At 42.5% G+C, this 23,241-nt stretch overlaps 1 protein-coding gene across 1 annotated transcript; it reads right to left on the bottom strand.

Moving 5' to 3' along the window:
- Window positions 1-585: 585 nt before the first annotated feature.
- stk26 (serine/threonine protein kinase 26) lies at window positions 586-22,581 on the bottom strand. The gene is made up of 12 exons (XM_041964983.1): window positions 22,433-22,581; window positions 10,221-10,289; window positions 9,908-10,069; window positions 9,774-9,830; window positions 8,737-8,845; window positions 7,514-7,668; window positions 4,735-4,920; window positions 4,116-4,258; window positions 3,862-3,958; window positions 3,476-3,538; window positions 2,521-2,648; window positions 586-2,293 (listed from the first exon to the last, which is right to left on the bottom strand). Exons 1-12 carry the CDS (start codon window positions 22,451-22,453, stop codon window positions 2,278-2,280), a joined length of 1,206 nt encoding a protein of 401 aa, XP_041820917.1. The 5' UTR covers window positions 22,454-22,581; the 3' UTR covers window positions 586-2,277.
- Window positions 22,582-23,241: the final 660 nt, after the last annotated feature.

Below are 23,241 nucleotides of genomic sequence, written 5' to 3'. Positions count from 1 at the left end.
CATTTTGCAGGCAAGAAAACGTAAAATTGTGATTTGATCTCAAACTGAAAAAAACACAACAAAAACAAATGAGGTCATGTGACCCAACCCTTCATTGTACGGACCAAGCCTGGGATCTAAGGCTTTACTACGAAGTATTGGTGTTCTGTTGGTGAGATGCATTTGGAAAACTTGTTGGATAACTTTCTGGGTGGTGTTACTGGGTATCTATTTGTTATTTTATGAGAAAGGTTCTTGTGACTTCTGTAGAGAAATGTGAACATTTTGTTTATATAACGCAACTGCATTTGTCAATAAAGGCTTATACAAGGATGAGAACTGTGGTGAAGTTAATACAATGCAATAATTATAAAAATGTATGCCCTCTAATTTATCATGTCATTATAAATGTGTAATATTATTGGCTTTCAGGTAATTTTGCCTAAGGAATCAAATGATGTGCAATTATTAAAGACACACTGTGATAAAAGAAATCTAAATACAAGCAAAGATTGTCCACTTTGTGAACCCTTGAATGACAACGATTGCATGGAGTCATGAAATGAAATAAATCACATTAAAGAAACAGTTGAAATTCAAGATTATTCTCAATCAAACTTAAATATTTATTCATAAAACTCTAAGTCCCGCTACAAAAAAAGAGTACATTTCTGTAAAATCTTACATCTCTCATTTCCCCCCCTCGTATCGCATCCCTTATGATATATAAAAAGACAACAATATACAATGACCAAGTTTTATAGTGTCTTTGGTACAAACTCTCAGTAATACCTTCCATTACAGCTCCCGTCACAACGTCCCGACACACCAAGCATCCTGTTAAGAATCAACCGTCAGTCATAAGTCGATTGTCCTCAACAATATTTTCCCAAACTTGATGCACGTTGAAAAAGGACATTGTTTCAATGAGCAGGTGGAAGACCTCTGTGCGGTTGTACCTTGCAGATCCTGGAAAATTTTAATTTCGCTTTATTTCCATCATGGATATCTTACTCCACACAGATACTTCTGAACTACACAGATCCCAGATAATGAATCCCAGAATAAAATCTTAACCGACAGTCGAGCTACTTCTGTTCCAAAGTCAAGATTTCCCCATTTACACCTTTTATTCAGAACAGTAACTTTGATGCTAACGGTTGTGCAATGCTACTGGTTTTGTTACCACACTGACCTTATTCACATGGCAGCCATGTTAAACATTTACGTTATAAATTTATCTTAACTAGTGACAGTGTAGTAAACTTGAGGATGTGACATGTATTTAATAGTTAAATGTAGCTAGTTACTTTGAAGACAGCAGTTAGCTAGCTAGCTAGCCTGCTAGCTACTAGCTGCCTATCTAGATGGGAGCCTGATAGCTCCCGATGAGCCAAAAAGGGGCATAAATCCTTAAAATTGGTTATTTTTTTTATCTGGAAACCTTACAAATAAAAATGTTTCTCAGATTCCTTAAGTGTGTTTAATTTTAGGGAATGTTTTTCACCTTCAATGTTCAGATAATTACCAGAAAAACAGGTCGGTTTCTTTTCAGCTGTAAAATCAGAGCTAAATGACAAAGATTTACCCTGAAAACTGAAACTTTTGTGTGTGAGATCTGAACTTGACTGAATTCTGGGATCAGGGAACTGCAATTTAAAGCATTACTGAAGACAACAACAACAAAAAAATACATAATATTGGCATATAATCTGTCTCAAGTGCTACTGAACAAACGTATAGACATCTACAAAGTCAAGGCAAGTCATGACACAAACCGCACTACTGCCGACAGACGACCACCCTCTTCTATATATCTTCCTGTGTGGTTTCAACAAAAACGTGTCCGTTAAAAAGTGACGTCTACTTTCAGAAAATGATTGATAGCATAAATAATTAAGGCACATGACGGTAATTTAGGAAGTTCCAACATAACAAGACTCGGGGACTCAGATCTGACTAAAGGGTCTGCGTGTTATTTATGACTGAAGCATTTTAAACCTTCGGACTAGAAAATAAATCCGCCTGTCTTCAGAAGCCAACTCAGGGACAAAAAAAGGCCTTCAACAAGCAGCTGTGTGTGTGTGTGTGTGTGTGTGTATTTTGTACATATAATATAGTGTATATATAACATTAGTAGTGAGTGTGTGTGTATGTGATGTGTGTGTTCAGCGAGGAGACATCGCACAGCAAATCTCCTCCGTGTCCAATCATCCAGCAGCGCCACCGTACGGAGACACAGTCCCTCTTCACATAACGTACTTCCTATTTCCATCCGTCCCTCCGTCCGTCCGTCCTTCAGTTGGTCGTGAATCTGAGAGAAAATCACGAGAGAAGGTGAACAAATGATCCGAAACGACAGATGAGACTCAACCGATGAGGAATTCCATCAAAAGAAAAGAGCCATAAGACAGAAAACATGAAGAAAAACAACTAATTACGACAAAGATCAAAAAAAGAAAGAAAACAAAAAGAGTGAACACAGATGAGAGCGAGCAGGTAAATGGGAAAGAAAGAAACTCATCGACGTACTTCTGGTACCTGGCAATGATGTGTGTGACCATCCTGTCTGTGATGCCTGGACACACGTCTTCGGCCAATCGGATGTTGCGTTCCAGCTCCTCGATGGCCAATCGCTGCTCAGAGTGCTCCTTGTGCTGCTGCTTCAGCTACAAAAGAAGAAGACGACAATGAAAGGCCTCCGAGGTCACGTCCTCGGTGTGGTTTGCAGGGATTTGACTGATCTGACGTCGGTCTGGGCCCGATTTAGACATTCGAGTTTTCCGCCGTACGTTCCGGCTGTCGTACAGATTGTACTACACTCCACGTTTGTTGGCGTTCAGCCTTTCAAAAGCAACGTTTTGATTGATTTGATTTAATGGAAGAAAAAAAAAGACTCGACTCATTTAATCTGATCAATCACTTTATTAAAATTGAGAATTTTGTTTGAGGATTTTCTTTTTAGGGTGACGTTGTCATAAAATGTGACGACGGACGTTCAAAGCTACGAACGAAAACCTCAAAGAACACTAAACAAACAAAGACATTCAGCATCTAAAGACGACACATTTTCAAAGAGAATCACGTCGTTATTTGCTTTCTTGCCGGGAGACAGCTGAGAAGATCGATCATATTGGAGAAGAGTAACTTAAAAGAAGAAAAAGGAGAAACTTGTAATGTAAATATCTCCTGTTGTGACTGATGACGGCCGCCGTCCTGCAGCGTGTTTTTAAAGCCGTGCTGCAGATGAGAAGAACTGAACAGAAACTCTGTTTATCTTTTATCGGCCATCTTTGTTTCTGGTGCCTTTTTGCTCTGGAGCTTTTCTTTTAGATTGTTTCCACACGTTGTCGACTGTGAACAGCGTTTTCACGCAGAGCAGTTTGTCGATGCGTGACTGAAACATCTGGTTTCTGTTCGCAGATGTTCTTATATTACTCATATGTGCTGCGAAGGCGTTTTCACATGTGTTGTAACTGATTGTGTACATACTGACCTCTGTGAAGACAGGGGAGATGACTGTGGTCAGACTGGCAGATTTGCTCAGCTGATCCTGACCCTGCGCAGACAAAGACGAGGAGGATGAAGAGGTTGGAAAGGAGGAAAAACACGGTGAGCATTTATTTTGGTGCGGCTCGAAAATCCAAAATCGACCTTTTTGAAACTGAACTCTTAAAAGTCTTTGATCAGTTTAGTGAAATTCACGCCAGATTTACATTCAGTATTTTAGATTTTGCTAAACTTCTGTTGAAAACAAGAAATCATCAAATGAGATTTGACCATTTTTTCAGTTAGTAGCATTTCTCCAAACATGAAAAGCTGCTTCTGAAGTACACACAGTACATATACTAATATGTATTTTCACACAGAGAGGATACTGACCGTTCCATTCAGCACCTTCCTGCCCTCCGTCTTCTTCTTCCGGACGGTGGTGAAGGACCATTCAGGGGACTCGCTGTTCTCTTTATTACTGGACTCACTTTAAAACACACAAACACATCAGACGTGAAGAAAATTCAAGCTTCCTGCTTAAACAGCATCAGATATCAGATCTCTTCTGGCTCCAGTTAAAACAAACAAAAATCAACATCTGGGTCAAATAAAGCTTTTGGCCACGACAAAAGTGATCGAATTACCCGTCTGAGTCGTCAGAGCTGCTGTCGCTGTGGCCCGCCTCCTTCCACCTCCTGTACCTGTCGATCAGCTCGCTGAGGTAGGACGTCTTCTTACAGTGTTTGACGATGAACTTGTGTTTGAGGAGCTCCTTGGCCGTGGGACGCTGCGTGAAGACATAGCAGAGTTCGTTCGTTCACGTTGGCTGATTGCACATTAAAAGCATGACTCAGGAGGATAAATGTCTGTTTTTGTAGGCGAAGAGAGGAGATGCGCGATTTGTCCACCAGAGGGCAGCGACGTGCAACTAGAAACACAGTGAAGAGAAACTGGCTTCGAATGAATGACATGAAAAAACATTTATCACTCAAACCTGCTAAACTTAAAACAAAGTCACAAAAAACAAGATAAATTTATAATAATAATAATATAAATGTACTTAGTTACTTTCAGAAAACACGTGAGCTTTATTTAGCTTGAAAGTGTCACAATAAAATACTGAATAAAAACATAAAATAATTCTGATTAGCAGATTGCAGCTTGTGGACATTTTACAACCTCGGCTTCAAAACAATGTGAGGATGATGAGAAACGTCTTCATCTGTGTCATGCTCTATATGAATGTGAGTGTGTGTCTCTTACAAAGGCAGGGTCCTTGTTGAGGCAGGCCTCGGTGAACTCTTTGAAGCTCTTGGAGAAATCTCCGCTGAGCGTCGGAGGAGGGCTCTTGGGGATGTGGAACAGCACTCGCATCGGATGCATGTCGGAGTTCGGGGGTTCGCCCTTGGCGAGCTCGATGGCCGTGATGCCCAGCGACCAAATATCCACCTGCAGAGACAAACGCGGACAGTTGGTATTTCTCGATCGCTGCATTTCAACCCAGAAACAGCTAAACGCTGTTTGTGAAGAAGCAACCTAAACTTTACTTATAACCTTAAAACAGACAGGATGGCTCCTGATCCTTCAAGATCTTTGGTGTACAATCAGGTCAAGAACAAACTGCAGTCGGTTAGAGACCTGCTGAAACGTCACTTCGGCAGAAACACAGCGACCTGTTTCCAACCCAAAGTCAAAAAGTCTTCTTGCTGTCACACAGTTGATTGTTTAATTTTTCAAAAAACACAACGAGACAACTTCAAATTGTACGTGACAAACAGTCCAAAACAAAAAGATATTCAGTTTACAATAATGTGAAACAGAGAAAGACAGGAAGCCACAGAACGATCAGCTCCATCCATCATCAATACTGTTGATTGATTTGTCTTGTTGATTAAACTGTTTTAGCATCTTCTTTGTTAACCTGCTTAACTACATGTGACACACACACACACACACACACACACACACACAGTCAGGTGGTTTGGATGAAACTTGTGAGGTTGACTTTTTGTTTGTGACACCCACCAACCATATGTCACCCTGGGCAACCACACACACAAACACACACACACACACACTAATGTAAACACACGCACACAGGTTGAATGTCACATTGTTTCAGCGTGCTCCAATGACCATGTGGCAGCCCAGGTAAGAAACAGACGTTATCACACACACGCACATGCACACACGCGCACACACACACACACACACGCACGCGCACACACACGCGCACACACACACACACACACACAGTACAGTTGTAGCAGAGCTGCTCAGGGTCACATTACAGCAGGATGCTCGGTCTCTGTTTGACTGTTAACTCTGCCGGCTCCATTACTGCTACACACTGAACATATGGCGGCCTGCGACACACTCTTTCTCACACACACACACACAAACACATACACACAGTTTCATATAAGGAGATTTGTGTACTTTGTCAGATTTTCACTCGTGTGTGTGTGTCTGATAGCAGCGGGCGCAGCTATGAGAGCACGTTTGTGCTGAGTTCATCATGCAGGCAGTTATTTAGAGACAAATCTCAAACCGAAGAAAACAGCTGGACGCTCATTACGAGGATCATTTAGATCTGAATGAGGGAAGCTTGAGCAGCTCATGAGAGACTAAAGGTCAGCCGAAGGTTGTGGTTGCTTTATTTTTCACACATGTGATGCACGAAAAACATGAAGTTGACTGAGACTCTTGTCACTGTGGTCCAGACAACAAGACAGCGTGTGTGTCTCTATTTGATGCAAATGACACCAGGAACACCGCGGAGACGATGCAAACGACCTCCGAGCCCGACACAACAACAAATCCACGTGGCTCGGGTTGCTACGGCGATACGCAAACATGGCGTAGGGCAACAGAGGAATGCCACGGCTGTGAAGACCAAAGAAAAGAGCGTTTATTTGTGCTGAACCCACAACAGAGCTGCCGCTAATTAACTACGTCACAGCCAAATTAAAACCTCTGGCTCTTATCTGATTATCCGTTATCTCTAACACTACAACCAGCAGAGCGGTGACTCATCTCCGGGAAAACGGTCACGTCACGTCATTCGCCGGAAAAAGTTTTATGCTCGTCGTATCAGTGCGTGAAGATAACGAGCTTCGCAGGTCGTATTCAGGATGTCTGGAGAAAAGCAGCTTGTGATAAATGAAGCCTGCAGCTGTTTCTCCAGCGAGTCAGATAAATATTTGATCAACATTTCAAGCCTCATTTTAGCATGTTAGCTACACAGATGCTGCTTAAAACTGCAGCGTTTCTGCCGTTTCAGTCAAGAAAAGGTCATTACAGATGTAATATCTTTGAATTCTTAGTTATGACTTTAATTACATGTGAATGCTGAAAGTGAAACCTATTTAGATTTAGATTTGATCAAATGCTAATGAACCGCAACTGTAAAAGTAAAATAGAGCTAAATGTAGGCAATACATTTTTCTCTGAGTGATGAAACACCATCCTCAAAGTTAGCATCCAAACTAGCAAGGTTTAAGCTAAAAAAAAACCTTCCTGTGAGCAATTAACATCAGTTGATCTCCTGCTACAGTTACTGTCTGTCGAGCTCTGCTAAGCTAACAAACTGCACAAACTCATAAAGACAACAGGAGCAGATTTACTACAAAAAAATGACACTAACTTTTGAAACGATGGGTCTTTGATTTCAAACCTTAACGAACTTGAATCTGAGTGGACAAAAGTAGGCTTCACCTTTTTATTCGCCAAGGAGCGGAGAAGCTAGCTAGCCATGTTATTATGATACCGTTTTATAGAAACAGAAGATGTAATATCTTTCTAACATAACATGGTCCAGATGTTTAATAGCGCTAGGTCATGTCAATATTCAGCTAGTTAGCCTGAGAAAGCTGCTACAGTTGCTAAGCTATGATCTGTGTTTGAGAGAGCGGTTTAGCTAGCAATTAGCAAGAGCTAACCGCAAGACTACCAACCCATTTAAAACCTATTACATTGTAGCTTCCTGAACCTTTACGAGGGTGAAGCTGACAGTTTGCAGTAATATAAACAGGAGTTTTACCTTGAAGTCGTAGGCGGACTGCTGGATGACCTCCGGAGCCATCCAGAACGGCGTTCCCACGAAGGTATCCCTCTTGAACGTGTCCATCAGCTGACCGGCCACCCCGAAGTCCGCCAGCTTCACCTGCCCGTGCTCCGACAGCAGGACATTGGCAGCTACCGAGAATTAAGATCGTTATTATTACTGATTTCGGTTCGTTGAGGTTTAAACGTACACTGCATGTAGCTTCATACACTTAGAAAGGTTATTATCCATTAATGCAGCTGAAGCAGGTAAAATTGAACCTGGGAGTGAGAAACACAAGATACTTGTGCTCAAAAAGAGGATTCATTCTCAGTGAAGAACCTTGGACCCCCCAATCTGCCTCTATACATGCCAAAGAGCAGTGATTCCTAACACATCTCTGGGGGTCATCAGGTGGAAACCTCCCTTCAACAGTTCACACTGCTCCTACACAATCCAAACAGCACTGCCACGTTCAACTGACCCAGAGATGCTCCAGGTAGTGGCCAGTACCGATGCTACCATTTAGCTAATGCTAATGCTATTGCTAACCGCTAAGAAGCACAGAAGAAGACAATACAGTTCCGATGCTACCATTTAGCTAATGTTAAGTGCTAATTAAAGCATCTTTCAAATCATTCTGATTATCAAACTGTGTGTTCGTAGAATACAGATCCAATTGAGGTGCAAACTGGTGAAGACTTGTCGTCCTGCGTAGGATCAGATCTGTGGTCTGCCACAGTGTTTGTATTCTACCACCAGGGGGCGCCAATGTCAGAAATTCCAGTCCAAATGACCAGTTTTAAATTTGGGAATTTCACCAATCTGGAGGGTCAATATGGGCACATGGGATGAATGAGTGCTGTCCCTTAAAGGGGCATTCCACCATTTTTACATGTCAATTTCAAAGCAACAGGTGGTATAAGACAAGAAGACTGGAAGTCTGAGTCTTGGGTATCTCGGCTTGGAGACACAGAAAGCTTGGGTTCTAAACTCTTATTGCAGGTCAGGGAACATATAATGCCAGATGTGGCTGATTTGCATGTAGTGCATTCACTAAAGGTCAGAAAACTGCTGCAGTCTCTCTTGCAAATCCCCACATTTTTATCAAAACCCAACACCGAATCACTGGACTGCCGTTTCAAGCGAGGCAGAAGATCCAGGCTGCACGATCGATAACCAGCCGATCAGGCGGCGGCGGCGTGCAGCCCCGTCCGTACCTTTGATGTCTCTGTGGATCTTCTTCTCAGAGTGCAGGTAGTCAAGTCCCTTCAGGATCTCCTTCAGCATGGTGGCAATCTGTGACTCATCAAACGGACCCGCCCGCAGCTACACACGCGCACACACACACGCACACACGCACACACACAGTGTGATGATGCAGATGTAAAACACTCAGACATGCTTGAGGCCGTATGTAGGAACTGAAACACACCCTGTTCAGTTTCATTCAAGGCGAGCCTGAACACAGTAATTAGGTGAACAGACACCAGAACCAGAAGCACGGTGATCTATGTCTTATATAAACCAAACTTCACTTTTTATTCACATCCATTTCCAACCTTTTTATGATCTTTTTCCTCACAGCTGCTTCACAAACTCACACTGTGATCCAGACTTCAAGTTTAGACTTTTCTACTTTGCCTTCATTGTTTTTGTGGATTTATTTGGACACATCTTGGATAAAAAGCCACCACACATGGCAGAATTTCATCCATTATCCATTTTTTTAATCCATTTCTTCTTTCCGTGTGAGTTTAAGAAAGTCACATCTTTTAGAACAATCTTAAAAATGACGATCATGAACAAATTTGCTATTTTTATTTTTATTTTTAGCTCAATAATAATATTTATATTTTATTATTATGTATATAATTTTTTACTGCTTGCTATTTCGATATTTTATTATATATAGTTTGTTCTTACAGTCACGGTACACTTTATTTTCACTGCCATTTTGCTTTTGATATTCTTATTTTGATATTCATTTGCATTTGATATTCTTTTTTGTGCAATACGTTTTACTACTGTTTACTATTAGCTATTTTATTATTATTGTTATGTATATAATCTTTTTACTGCTTGCTATTTTTTATATTTTTATTATGTATAGTTTGTTCTTTATAGTCTTATTTTCACTTATTTCACTGTGTGTAATGCTGCTGCTGCCCTGCAATTTCCCAGCTTGGGATGAATAAAGTATATCTATCTATCTATCTATCTAATAAATCTTACTAGAAACGGCTTTAATACCCACCAAGTCGAGCGCTGAGCCTCCACCAAGATACTCCATGATGATCCATAGTTTGCTGCCCTAAAGAGAGAGAATTCGTTTTTAGTGAACCGGAGTTCAGGTGTTTCTGGCTCTGAGGAACACGAAGCGCGTCTCACCTTCAGATACGAGCCGTAGTACTTGGTGATGTACGGGCTGTCGCACTGACTGAGGACCGTGATCTCCTGCTGGATGTCCTCGATCTCGTCCTCGGCCACCTCCAGGTCAATGGTCTTAATGGCAACGACGCTCTGAGTCCGGTTATCGATCCCTTTAAACACCTGCAGGAGGAGGAGGAGGGACACGAAGCAAAGAAGATCAGAAAAGAGTCGGCGAACGGGAGAGGAAGGAAAGGCGGGAGCGAGAGGAAGCAAAAGCAAGACGGAGGACAAAAGAAGACGAAAAGGTAAAAGTGTGAAAAATGGCACACACCTCTCCAAAAGATCCTTTTCCGATGCGATCCAATTTGGTGAACAACTCCTCCGGATCGATCTGAGTACTCTGAGAAGAGACAAGGAAGGACAAGATTACATTAATTGATTAATTGCACATAAAACTGCATTCAGCAAAGTCAGAAAAATATACAGACAGCCCGCAGTGAGGCAGTAAAATATTATTTAGCATAATTACGAATAGAAATTTGGGTAAAAGCTCTCAAAGTCTTTCATTGTGCAAAGTTTCCATCACATTCCCAACGGCTTTGACTGATTTCCTCACACACACACACACACACGCACGCACGCGCACACACGCACGCACGCACGCACACACGCACGCACGCACACAATGCTTTGCAACACGAGAGCCATGTTGTCACCACAGACACACACACACACACATTCAAAAAAAAAACTCATAAAAACACAGAAGGAAGCATGCATGACAGTTAAAGATAACAGGAACTGAACACACACAGCTGCCAGACCACACACACACACACACATACACACACACACACACACACACACACACACACACACACATACACACACACACACACACACACACACACACACACACACACACAAAATACTTATCTCTGAGGACTTTCCACTGACTTACATTCATTTCCTCACTCTACACTCTTTGTTGCTGCTGCGGCGGTAAAACTCAGTGAATTAAGAGGAAAAAAACTTCACGAAGGTCAACTTTACTGTTTTCCATTTATCAGCTAATAAAGCTCATTTTGTCAGCTGACGTCTCAGAAGTGACGGCTGGTGGGAGGTGCTGCGATTTTGCGTTGTCCTGAAGGTGGCGCCAGAGGAACAGTCAGCAGATTAAAACCAAAATGGGGCTCCTCCTCTGGGGAGCATGAACATTCAGGGCGAGTTCGATCTATTCTGAGATGAAGTACCTCGACTTGGACCACAGACGCTCAGCATCACATTCATGTAGCACAGCGGCTAACAAGCAGCAAAGACGACTGGTGTTCCTGTGAAGCTGCAATTTAGCTGATCCTTAAAGTCACTCTGCATTCTGTTAATAAGGCCGAACTCGTAACATTAAATACTGAATACCAACATACGACAAAAGAAGACCAAACAGTACGTGAGGTGGATGTAATTTCCGGTGAGTATTCAAGATTCAAGATTCTTTATTGTCATTGAGCATGACATGTCAATGAAATTTGCACTGCAACCCCATGTTAGAAACAAGATAATAAGAAAGATTAGAAAGAATAAAATTAAGATAACTACAATAACATAAACCAACGTGCAATAAAAATATTCGTAAATGCAATTAAAAATATACCAGAATGAAAATATACTAAGGCAATAAAATATACTACACAATAAACAATAAAATATACCAGTGAAATGTATTTCAGTACGCTAACACTGGACACTGCCATGGTGCAAATATCCCACAATGCAACGCGGCATTAACGACAACACCGAAGGCGGCTCCAGCTCTGGTGTGACATCAATTATGCTTCAATCTAAGTACAACTAAAGTATCACTATACAAGTCTTCTCACTGAATGCGTATTTTGGATGTATTGCATGATTATTATTATTATTGCTGCCAGATAAGGGATTATCACACATGCCCGGAGAAGCGAGGTTGGTTGGCACGGGTTACCACGGTGATGCGCCTCTCGGAAAGCGGCGCGCTCCTCACTTCCACAGTGACGGTACGTTTGAAAAGATGCATTCCGCTATTTATTCACACAACAGCACGTTGAACCATAGTGCACGTATAGAGTGTGTGGTGCACAGTGCAGGTCCGCTGTCTCTAAATGTGAAACTTTCGGCTGTTGCTGTCGATTTTATTAGTTTCAGCTAATAAAAGAGACCCCGATGACGTTCTGTCGGGCCTTTCTGTCTCCTTCATACATGTAAACTGAACATCTTTGAACTTTTAGTTGCACATTTTTCATATTCCCTGACACATTTTTAACAATTAACCGGTAAATCTAGAAAAGAACTGCCCACATCCACATATCTAGTTTCTAAGTGCAGCCGAGCAGCTCCACCCCCCCCCCACAGCATGGCCTCAACAAGCACTTGTTATGCAAGTCAGAGCAACACACACTCAGACTGCGAGACACACTCACACACTCTGCTCTTAAAACTCCAAGAACTGTTTGGAAGAACATTTAATGAACACACCCACAGAAGCATATGATGTTCCTATGATGCTGGATGAGTTTCCTGTCTGAACTAAAAAAAGGAACGCGCGCACGCGCGCACACACACACACACACACACACACACACACACACACACACAGTGCCCACAATGCCGCCACACCCTGTCAGCAAATACAGCGGTTACAGCCTAATGATACTTTCAGCTCGGCGCAGAGAGACGAAGAGAAAACAGATCAGGAGAAGCAGAGACGGGAGGCAGTGAATGGAGGGGGGAGGAGAACAGAGGGATGAAAAGTCAAACGACAACACTGGAGTCACCCTCCAGCTCACAATGCGGCGATATAAAAGCCTTCTCACGGCGAACCTGACGTTATTGAATCTAAACTAAAGAAAAACCTCCTGTAATAATTTCATTCACGGCAGATGATGTGTCCTGACAGCCTCGAGGTTAACGCCAGCTAACCGCGACGTCCCCCGCGGGACCTCTGATGCATCCATAAGCCCCTCTGTTCTGCTTTCTGTCAACTGTCGACAGTCGTCTCACACTGAATTGTTAGCGGTCTGTATTTTGGGGCTTGTTGTGAACAGCTGTAGTCGTGCACATGCAAGTTCTCAGCCCACATGGACTCATAAAAGACACCAAAAACGCTGCTGCAGGGAAATGAGTCTCATCAAAGCTCAGAACTTCTTACATACAGGATGTAAGACCACAGAAAAGGTCCCAGCTGCAGTTTTTCAGACTCCTCCAACCAGAAGAGACGCAGGACGTTAAACTATAGATCTTTAGTTATCATATAATGAGCCCCTCACCTGAAGGAGGTAGAACATGAACCCCCCCTGTGCCCACACTGATCTTCATCATCAACTTGAGTTATTTTTAGCTGCTCGGCGGTTCGTCCGTCCAAACTTTGGTCCATGATGAAACATGTCCACAAACTGCTGGATGGACATTCATGACCATAAACCCTCATGACTGTAATCACCTGACTCTTCCTCTAGCGCCACCTTCAGTCTCACATTCGTTTTGTTTGATCGGTCGCCTCTTTGGTCCAGACTTACAATTCTCAACAGCGATTAAACAGACTGCTATGAAATTTCCTACCAACATTGATTGTCCCCAGAGGACGAACCCTACTAACTTTGGTGACTTTTCATGTAGCGCCACCGTCAGGCCAAAATTTGAATGTGTCCAATAATTTGCTTTAATGACTGTATTCAGCTGTACTTTGAGTTTAGTGCTAATTACTGAATGTCATGCTCAGCTAAGACGGTGTGCATGCTAAACATTGTACCTGCTTAGCATCAGTGTGTTAGCACTGTCATTGTGTGCATGTTAGCATTTAGCTCAAAGCACTGTTGTGCCTACGTACAGCCGATACGTTCGCAGATCAACAGAACTTCTTTCCTTACAGATAATAACAAAACCTGCACCAACATGATACAACTGCTAAGTATTCATCATTTCTCCCTTTCCACAAAATATTCCAAAGTTCCTAAACGCAGCTTTGCCGTAAGTTTCCCCCAGGTATTTTCACCTGCTCTGGCTCATCAGGCCTCGTCTCATAAGTGTGGGTGTCACTGTGACTGGTCTCTAGTTTAACCTCCTGAACAAACTGTCCTTCTTCATCATTCAACAGTTTTCCAGACAGCATCGGAAATTCGGCGCAACATTGGCATTTATGTTTCCGTACTGTATCACAAAAGTACAAATAACATTATTATGTAACACTGACAGCTGATCTGTGCCCCGAAGAAGCACAAGCACTGAAAAACGCAACAGAAACATCCCATATTTCCTTCTGTGTTTGTGTGTAAATGTAACCGCATGCTACATGATTCACCTCAGGCCAGAACGGAAGTGCAGAAACTGGCTGTTAGATATCAATCATGAGGTAATAATGTGATATCTCACGGGGGGGGGGGGGGGGGGGGGGGGGGGGGGGGCGTCCCTGGAGGTCCTGAGTGAGAGACTTTAGACTGTGTCTGTTTTTCAGATTTTTTTTACAGAGGAATTGGCCTCCGGTATGCTGGTGAACAACAACACATATAATAAATGCTCTACAGGGTCAAAAATCCTTGACATACAGTAGAAATTTACAATAAAAATATTTCTGTTTTTACAATTAGAAGGATGAAATCTGCAAAATATTGACCACAGGGTGTGTAAATGCTCTCAGTATAAAGGTAAGAACATGTGCAATGTGCAAAGATAATGATCCAAAAACATGCACATGCATACTCACAACATCATTTGAAGAGATTTCATTAAAGTATTGATGACGCACTTTTCCTTCAAAAGTGATTAGAATTCCCTCATTGGCTAAAAGTTTTGTGGTTAGCGTATAAATGCTAAAAGACAGCGACATAGAAGAGTAAATATAAGAGGCTGTGCTGGTGAGAGGGAGGGGCTAAAGCCGAGAGGTTAAACTTTGACCTTTCTGTCTGAACGTGGTGAAAGAACAACATTTGGAGCAGAGAAGGAAGTTAAATATTCAACACTGGCTCAGTTGTTACAGATCGAGGGAGCAGAAACTGCACTGTAACTACAGTCTCTCACAGTCAGAGCAGTTAATGTTTCACTGCAGGTCAAATAATCTATAAACGGCTGTTTTAACGCAGTCTGGGAATCTTAATTTTATCTTATCAGTTATGGGCATTCAAAGAGAATTAAACAAATGCAAACAAACCTTCTTTCCAGACTGAAAAAGGTGTTTCGTGTTAATGTTAAACTAACTAACCGGTGGTGCTGCTCATTCGGATAAATCCTTTGCCTTTGCTGTAAACCCCCCCATCTTTATTTCAAAGAAGTGCATCGGAAAATAATTAAATAACGACCAGTTAGGGGCAGAGGAAGGTTGTTGTGGTGTGCGTCCATCTACCTGAGCAGAGAGCTGGATAGCTAACCCGTCAGCAGCATCACTGGATGAAGACGGAAACTGTGGCCCAAGAGCGAAACGCTTTCTGTCGAGCAAAGTATCCTCATCCAATTTATTTTCTCAATTCATTCTTTAGTCAAGAAAATGCTTTAATTCAGTTTTCCAGAGCTCAAAGATATTTAATTTATAAAGACGTAGAACGGAGAAAAGCTACAAATCCTCACATTTGAAAAGCTGGAAAAATGATGCCATGAAAATAAATGAAATGACATTCCCATTAGGCTAAAATGTACTCTGTTTTCAGTGCTAATTAGCAAATGTTAGCATGCTAACATGCTAAACTAAGAGGGTGAACATGGTAAGCATTGGAACATGCAGATGTTTAGCAGGTGTACCATCAGTATTGTCAGTATGTTTGCATGCTAGCATTAGCACTTAGCTTAAGTGCCTCACAGAGCAGCTAGTGCCTCACAGCTGAGTTTTATCTCAACAGAGCAGTCATTTGTCTTGTCATTCCCATCACACCTGCTAAACATCAACATAGTAGTCATTGTGAGCATGTTAGCACGCTGATGTTAGCATTTAGCTCAAAGCACCAGACTTAGAGCCACTAGCATGGCTGTAGACTCTCAGTCTTGTTTGTATTTTTACTTTCATTGAGATTTCAGATTTGGAACCTGTAAAAAGCATTAAAACAACATAATATTTTTTAAAATTTACTTTAGTTCTGTGTATATTCTCATTTCCAGTCATTTCAAACTTAAACAATTAGCCTTCTTGTTCAGCATCATCCAAGATGGCGGCGCGTGCAGATGCAGCAGCTCGTAGCTCATAGCATACTTTCATTTCTGGTATATTTTTTTATTGCATTTATGCATATTTTTATCTGAATGTTAGTTTATTTTATTCTAGTATCTTTGTTATTTTATTATCTTTCTTATTGTTTCTAACACAGGGGTTGCAATGCAAATTTCATTGACATGCTATGCTCAGTGACAATAAAGACCATCTTGAATCTTGAATTTTCCTGATTTCCCAACAATTTCAAGCCACAACCGAAAACACACATTTAAAATGTGATGTTATTTAAAGCTTCAGCCACCCTATCACTTCAGGCTGCGTTTAAACGGAGACGGACGACTTAAATATCACAGTGGTGACGAGACGCACGCTGTAGTTTTACAGCTGTAGTTAACTGGTGATAAGGAGAGCGCTGGTGATAAGAGGCAGATTCAGGTCAAAGCTGCACAGATAAAAAGAGGGAGAGCTTGAGAGGTCAGTGAAGTCTGCCGGGTCCATGCAAACGCTCAGCTGCCCGGGAAAACTTGGACCAGGCTGTGGAAACTCTGTGTGCGACTGAGTGAGCGAGACCGGGAGAGGGACCCATGTTTTTACTAACAAGTGGTGTCCGAATACCCACACAAAAAAGCTCTATGCGTGTGTATGTGTGTGTGCGTGTTGCAGGTCAAAGGTCACAGCTCAAAAATGACCTCTGCGGAGCCGCATCATGTGAAAATCTCACCACTCTTCATCGTTTCCTGTTTGGTTTAAGCTCAACTCGAGATCACGGCTCCATCTGTTTTTCCAAATCTTGCCGAAGTCCATTCGAACCGGAGGCGCTTTAAAAATAAGACTCACAGCGAGTCTGAGGGATGTTTCGAATGACTTTGTAATTACAGGCTGAGGCAGAGCAGCAGTCCGCCCTCAGGCTGCTCGTCTGGTACCTGAACGTCAGCAGCGACACCAAAATACATTTCTTCTATTTACAAGTACTCAAACGTTGAAGGAAAACTGAGACTTTTTGACAAATATCCATCCAGAGTTAGCTTTCTCTGTGATGGTTAGCTACTCTCATGACCGTAGCTGAACTACAGCAAGCAGCCAGTTAGCTTAGCTTAGCATTAAGACTGGAAAAAGGCAGCCTTGCTTTGTGGAGCAGCGTTAGAAAGTACTACATGTATTACAGAAACTATTTTTAGCGCATTGAGCCAAGCGTCTGTCTTCTAACTCAACACTTTGAAACCTCCCCAAAAACAAACACACACAAAATAAAAGAGTCCGAGTGTTTCTGTTCATATTCTTTCATGTACAATGGCAGAAAATCCTGTTTTCAGCCTCTCAATTGAGGAGATTTCCTGCTTTTGTATCATATTAAACTGAATATTTTTGGAGTTTAAGATTGACATGACAATCAAAAACAAAATCCTTAAACTTGGAACGACTGAAATGGACATTTTTTAACAATTTTCTAGCATTTTATTGATCAAAAGATTGATTAATCCAGAAAATAGACTTGTCGGTAACAGTGAAGCATTTTGTTAGTTTAGCTAAAGCTACGACTAACAATCAAGAGTCCTAAACCCCCAAATTATTGATTTACTATCACATAAAAGGAAGAAAAACAGCTGATCACAGTTAAGACGCACTGACAGTTTTCCTTTGTTTTATTATTTTCTGCTAATTTTGGAAACATCTCGGACGTCGTGATGCTGTTGGTCATGAGTGAAACTGGAGACTTTAATGACTCGCGGCCCGCTCTGACTTCACAGACGCACGGTGTGACTCGTTTCTCAAACCATGTGACTGCTGCCGAGGAGCGGCGCTTTAGGAAAATGTGAATGTAAACAAAGCAAAGACAACAAGACGGGACGGCGAAGACATTCGACTGTGCTTCAAAACCACAGAAAAACTGACTCACCGTCCATCCACAACCAAAACCTACCGGCGGCTGATCATTTCTCACCCAGGAACACACAGCAGTGAAGAGGCTGTGATTATGTCACGACTGTGAGAGGTCGAGCCATACAAATTACAAAGAGCAGGAGGAGGAGGAGGAGGAGGAGGAGGAGGAGGCACTCCCTGGGGTTTGATCAGGACCATCTCTGTCGACACGCCTGCAGACGGCTGTACCTGTTCACAACAGGAAGACTCGACGCCACAGCGCTGAACAGCTGAGCCCCTGCAGGAGCGAGAGCTTTCAGGGAAACAGGAAGTCCTCCCTTCTCTGCTTTTCTTCATTCAGAGGGGTCAGAGGTCAACCCTGAAGCCAGTAGAGCCTCGCTCAAAAAGACTTGAGCGAGGAGAAGTTTCAAGTCCAGATCCACAGCTTTGTACTTAATCTGCCTGCAGCCAGTCGCTCAACCTCGACTCTCCTGTAGGGACACCGAGCATTTCCACCCATCAGCACGTCATACCGAACGTCAACGAGGGCGGTGATGTTCGCTGAGAGAAATGATTTGGCTGCAGCTTCTCATTTTCAGCCGCCGCTGCCCGTCACTTTCTCAGGTTAAACGTCGCTGGATGCAGTCGCCCGTGAAACACCTGAAACAGCATCAAACCGTCACAGGACGCAGAAACAACCACGACAGGAAAACCAAAACTAACAACAAGATGATAAGCATTTATAAAAATGTGTTTCCCAGCATGTGAAGGCACAGCTTACGATAAATGACCGGCAGGTTGTCGATGACAGTAATAAGTAATAAAATAATATAATAAAACAATGAAAGTCAGATTAAACTGCTTCCTATCAGATGTATGACACACGGTCATGAAACAAGGCCAAAGTGTGACGGCGTCGCAACATCCGTCAGCAAAGGTCGGTCGCATCATCTGTTGTAAGATATCATCACGTCACGATTCCTCCTGACAACAACAGGAACGGGAGTCAAGACACCACAAATCTGAGCCTCGTGGTAGCGCTAGAGAGAAAGTCGGGAGATTGCCACCGTGGATTCATCCCCCGGGGACACCGAATCAACAGCAATCCCTTTAACAGGTGTTTAGAAACGTAAGTCTGGACCGACGAGGCGACCGACCTACGCTGCCATCCATAGAGCCGGGACGCTAACGAGGCTAACAAAGAGCACGAGCTGAGTTTGCTGGGCTTTAAACGAAAAGATGTTTATTTTACAATCATAAAAACAGAGAAAAGCAGCGATTCCTCATATCAGAGACGCGATGAAACAGTAAAAAACAGCAGAACATGACTGGTGCTTGATTTTTGGGGGCCAGTGAGGATATTTAAGGACACACAAGCAAAGATCTGTCATTTGGTCATCACAGCGAGGGTTTCCCACGAGGGGAGCCAGACTGCCGGTTCAGATCCCAACAATCCGACACGCTGCTCCGATTACGAATCAGAGTGGCCGCCCACAGTTCAATCGGACTTCTGTGGGGGTTAACGGCAGTTCAGGTGCACACATTCCTCTGACGCTGGTGGAGATGGACCGTATTTCAGGCTAGACAAGTTGCCTCCACTAAAATCCACTGTGGGAAACCCTGAAAGAGTCGATTCAAAGACGTGTGCCCGAGGCAACGAATGTTAACACATTATTCACGACAGACTGTAAAAGCACTGCAGATAACAGAGTGGGGGGGGGGGGGGGGGGGCTAATTGTGTAATAATGGTGCGATTTTGAAATGACCACAAGCTTGTTTCTCGGCGTGATGTAACGTCTCTGCCGAGGAGGACGTGAACACAGAAAAGTGTCGCCCGTCTCACATTTGTCTGACTTTATGAAGCATTTTTTGACTTTCATCACAGGACAGAGGCGTCCATTGATAAGACAAACAACAACAGAGGTTTATGAATCGCTCTCTGTCCATTTCTTTAAGGAAGCTATTACATAAAGGTGAGAGGCTGCAGCTCAGGAGTATTTCATTTGAGCGATCGATTAGGGTAGAGAATGAAAACAACTACAAGCAATCATCATAAACCTGCATTAACTGTTTTTTGGGGTCACTTGAGGACAGTTGGCAACAAGCTGTAAATACGACACTGACGTTATCACCTCTTAGATCGACCTGAACGTCAGCGTACAGCCACTTTTAGTATCGAGCAGAAACGCAGCAGCATTAGCATCCATTCAGAGGCGAGCTTCTCTCCTTTTAGCTCTGTTTTTGGCCTCCTCCGACTCCCGATGGAAAGATCTGACTCTCCAGCAGCTGAACGCTCCACGATGTTCACCATGTAACTGTGTGCTGTTTGGTGCTGAGCAGGAAGCACGCTGCGGCTGTTAATGATTCACATCTAATCAATTAATTGCCGTCAATTAACTAGAAACTAGAAATAAATAAATAAACCTACAACCTAAATAAAGTTTTATCTTATCTTAACTAAAACTTACATAAAACTTAAACTGGGAAAAAGATGTGCAATTTGTTTTTTTTTAATTATTAGCAATTAACTGATTATTGATTAACATGTTCAGCTATTGGTTAAGAAAAATGCTTAAGTTGTTATAGGCCAAAGTGATTAACTTGCTTATATATAAGACCAACGGCCGAATGACTGAAATATTAGTGAGGTATTTGGTTTATAACCAAATGAACCTTACTAGCAGTTAACATAGCTGATATTTCTGTTTTGAAAAAAAGGAATAATCAGCTAATTAACTGTCAAAACTGCCATATATCAATCAAGTCTTCTAAGCATTACATAATACACGCCACTGTTCATCAGTCTCCTGCGCAGGTACGGCAGATATTTCTTTCAGCCTCGGTGCTGCTGCAGGTGCTGCCAGGTGTCAGGTGCGTGTTGACTTAACCAGCCGTCGACACGACTTCCGCCCCGCCCACCTGGGAGGAACAGAGCAGGCAGAGCGAGCGAGCTGACAGCCAGGCAGCCAGTCCCACAGGTAGACACACCTGAGAGCCGGCCAAACAGGAGGCCGAGCGGAGGCTTTAACGCCATTATACCTCACCCTACACACCTTAACTGGCAGAAACGCCGTCTATGGAGCTACTGACTCACCTTCATCAAACAGATCTAATGTTGAACCATGTACATGGACGAAAATATCCCACAGCGGCACCACTGGAGGTCAAGTAAAAGATAATAAACAACATGAAGTGACACCGTCACTACAGGACTATCAGGAACATCACAGAGGCACAGACACACCTAGTTCCTTATGAATGCAGCCCTATTATGAACCCAAATAAACCAGATAAAGAGCTTTAAATACGGTTAAAATCAGCTCTCAGGCTCAGTGAGTCACTGTGGGAACATTACGTGGACGATACAGTGACGCAGTCACACATAAAAGTCTCTTTTAGAAACATAACACTGACCCTAAAGTGCTGAAGTGTCACTGTGATGTGAGTGTGAGGCTCCACGGACGAATAACGAGCTACTATACGAAGCTGTGAGGGTGTCAGGAGAGAGAGAAACCCCATGAGGAGTCACTGCAGAGAAGCAGAGTCACATTAGAAGTCACTGGATGAGTATTATGGGGTCACGTTCAGAGATATAAACGTCCATATGTCACCTGGAGCAGCTAAGTGACACCATCAGTCATTATTATAGTTATTTTAAGAGATTTAGACACAATACAATTACTCTGAACTCAGTATGGACCAGAATCACTGTAATCACTGTACTGTAGCATCCTCCAAACACCATAAGATCATTATAAAGGCAGCACCGAGAACCACATGCCATTTATAAGTCACTTTACATGAGTATTACAGAGACGTCTCCAGACATATAAACATCATAATGTCACTATGAACCCAGTTCGGAGCAGCTAAGTGACATCATCAGTCACTATTATAGTTATTTTCAGAGATTTAAACACCGACAATCACCTGAACACCATGAGATCACTGCCAACCCTGCACACAAAGTTTCCAGGCCATATGAATATTATAAGGCCATGTAAAGACATATTAACACTGCCAACATAAAGTCAGTTTGAAGTGTTGAGGTGACATTTTGAGTCACCATGCGAAGATTGTAGGAGCATCTAAACACCAGAAGATCAATATAAACCAAATATTTGGTACTAAAGTCAATTTATAAGTCTCTATATGAAGACTATAAGGACATCTTGAGATATATAAGCATCAAAATGTCACTATAAAGTCAGTTTATAGTGCTGGAGTCACATTCTAAGTCTCTATAAGAGTTAAAAAAAACTCTTAAAAGTCACTTTTCGGGATCATAAAGAGTCTCTGTGTGAACCTTTCAGGCAGCCTGAGGACGGTCTGTCTGAATTAAGACTCCTGGAGGTTAAATGTCGCGTAATTAGCTGCAGGTAAAGACTTTGAAACATGGAGGAAGTGGCCTGTGGCGCACCGTGGTCCCCCCTCTCTGCTGAGGAACTGTCGAAGCGACTCCGACAGCGCGAGCGGAGCGTCACGTCTACCCCCGCGTCCACCTTTGCACTTACCTGCATACCAGGAACTTCCATGGTTACTTCGATGTATGAGCGCCCTTCTCCTCCTCCAGGTTTCTCTGTCGTCCCTCTTCTTCTTCTTGGACTCTTGCTGTCTTTGTATCTCCTCTCCGAGCTTTCCAACACACTGAAAAACTCCCAAAAAGCAGGTTTAACGTCGAGGTGGGAGAGAAGAGACGTATCCGGTGGAAACGGCGGTTTGCTAGCAGTGAAAAAAAAAGAAAAAAAGAAATGAACAAACTGCAAACACACACACAAACACACGCACACACACACGTCCTGTGTGAGTGTGCAGCAGAAAAAGTGTTGAGCAAACGAGAAGGATGACGAGCGGGTTACTGCCTACTTCAGGGGCGGGGCGACAGAGTGTGGAAATGTCAGCTTCACACACGAGGCCGTCTCCTGCCACCTTGTGTTTTAATGCTGGCGGTGTTTCTATCAATCGATCAGTCAATCAAGGACTAATAATACTAATTTGAAGTACTTGTACTTTACTTGAGTATATCTTTTTTTATCACAGAGGGAATTTTTTTTTACCTTCCTTTAACTTTAAAGATTCAAATTAACAACCAAAAACAACAATTAGTTAAATATATTATTTATCATCATCAGCTAAGACTTTCTCATCCTCGTGGAAAATTCTAAAAGTTGTATATAAAGTTATTTAAATTAGCTCCACCTTGCAGAGCTGCAACATTAAAGTGCACAATCAAGCATCAATAACTGTAATCCAATAATATAATATATATGATTCTGCATCATGGGGACGTTTAATTTGGAGACTTCAAGCATATTTGGATTTA

This window comes from Chelmon rostratus, chromosome 23 (genome assembly GCF_017976325.1).
Source record: "Chelmon rostratus isolate fCheRos1 chromosome 23, fCheRos1.pri, whole genome shotgun sequence".
Classification (NCBI taxonomy): domain Eukaryota; kingdom Metazoa; phylum Chordata; class Actinopteri; order Chaetodontiformes; family Chaetodontidae; genus Chelmon; species Chelmon rostratus.
Note: the sequence above shows the minus strand (reverse complement) of the source record. Positions and strands in the feature narration are given on the sequence as shown.

Coding starts and splice junctions, on each gene's coding strand:
- stk26 (XM_041964983.1), bottom strand. CDS start 22,453: ATGGAAGTTCCTGGTATGCAG. Junction 10,290..22,432: donor TGGAAGTTCCTGGTATGCAG/GTAAGTGCAAAG, acceptor GTCTCTTCTCAG/AGTACTCAGATCGATCCGGA. Junction 4,921..7,513: donor AGTCCGCCTACGACTTCAAG/GTAAAACTCCTG, acceptor TTGTCTCTGCAG/GTGGATATTTGGTCGCTGGG.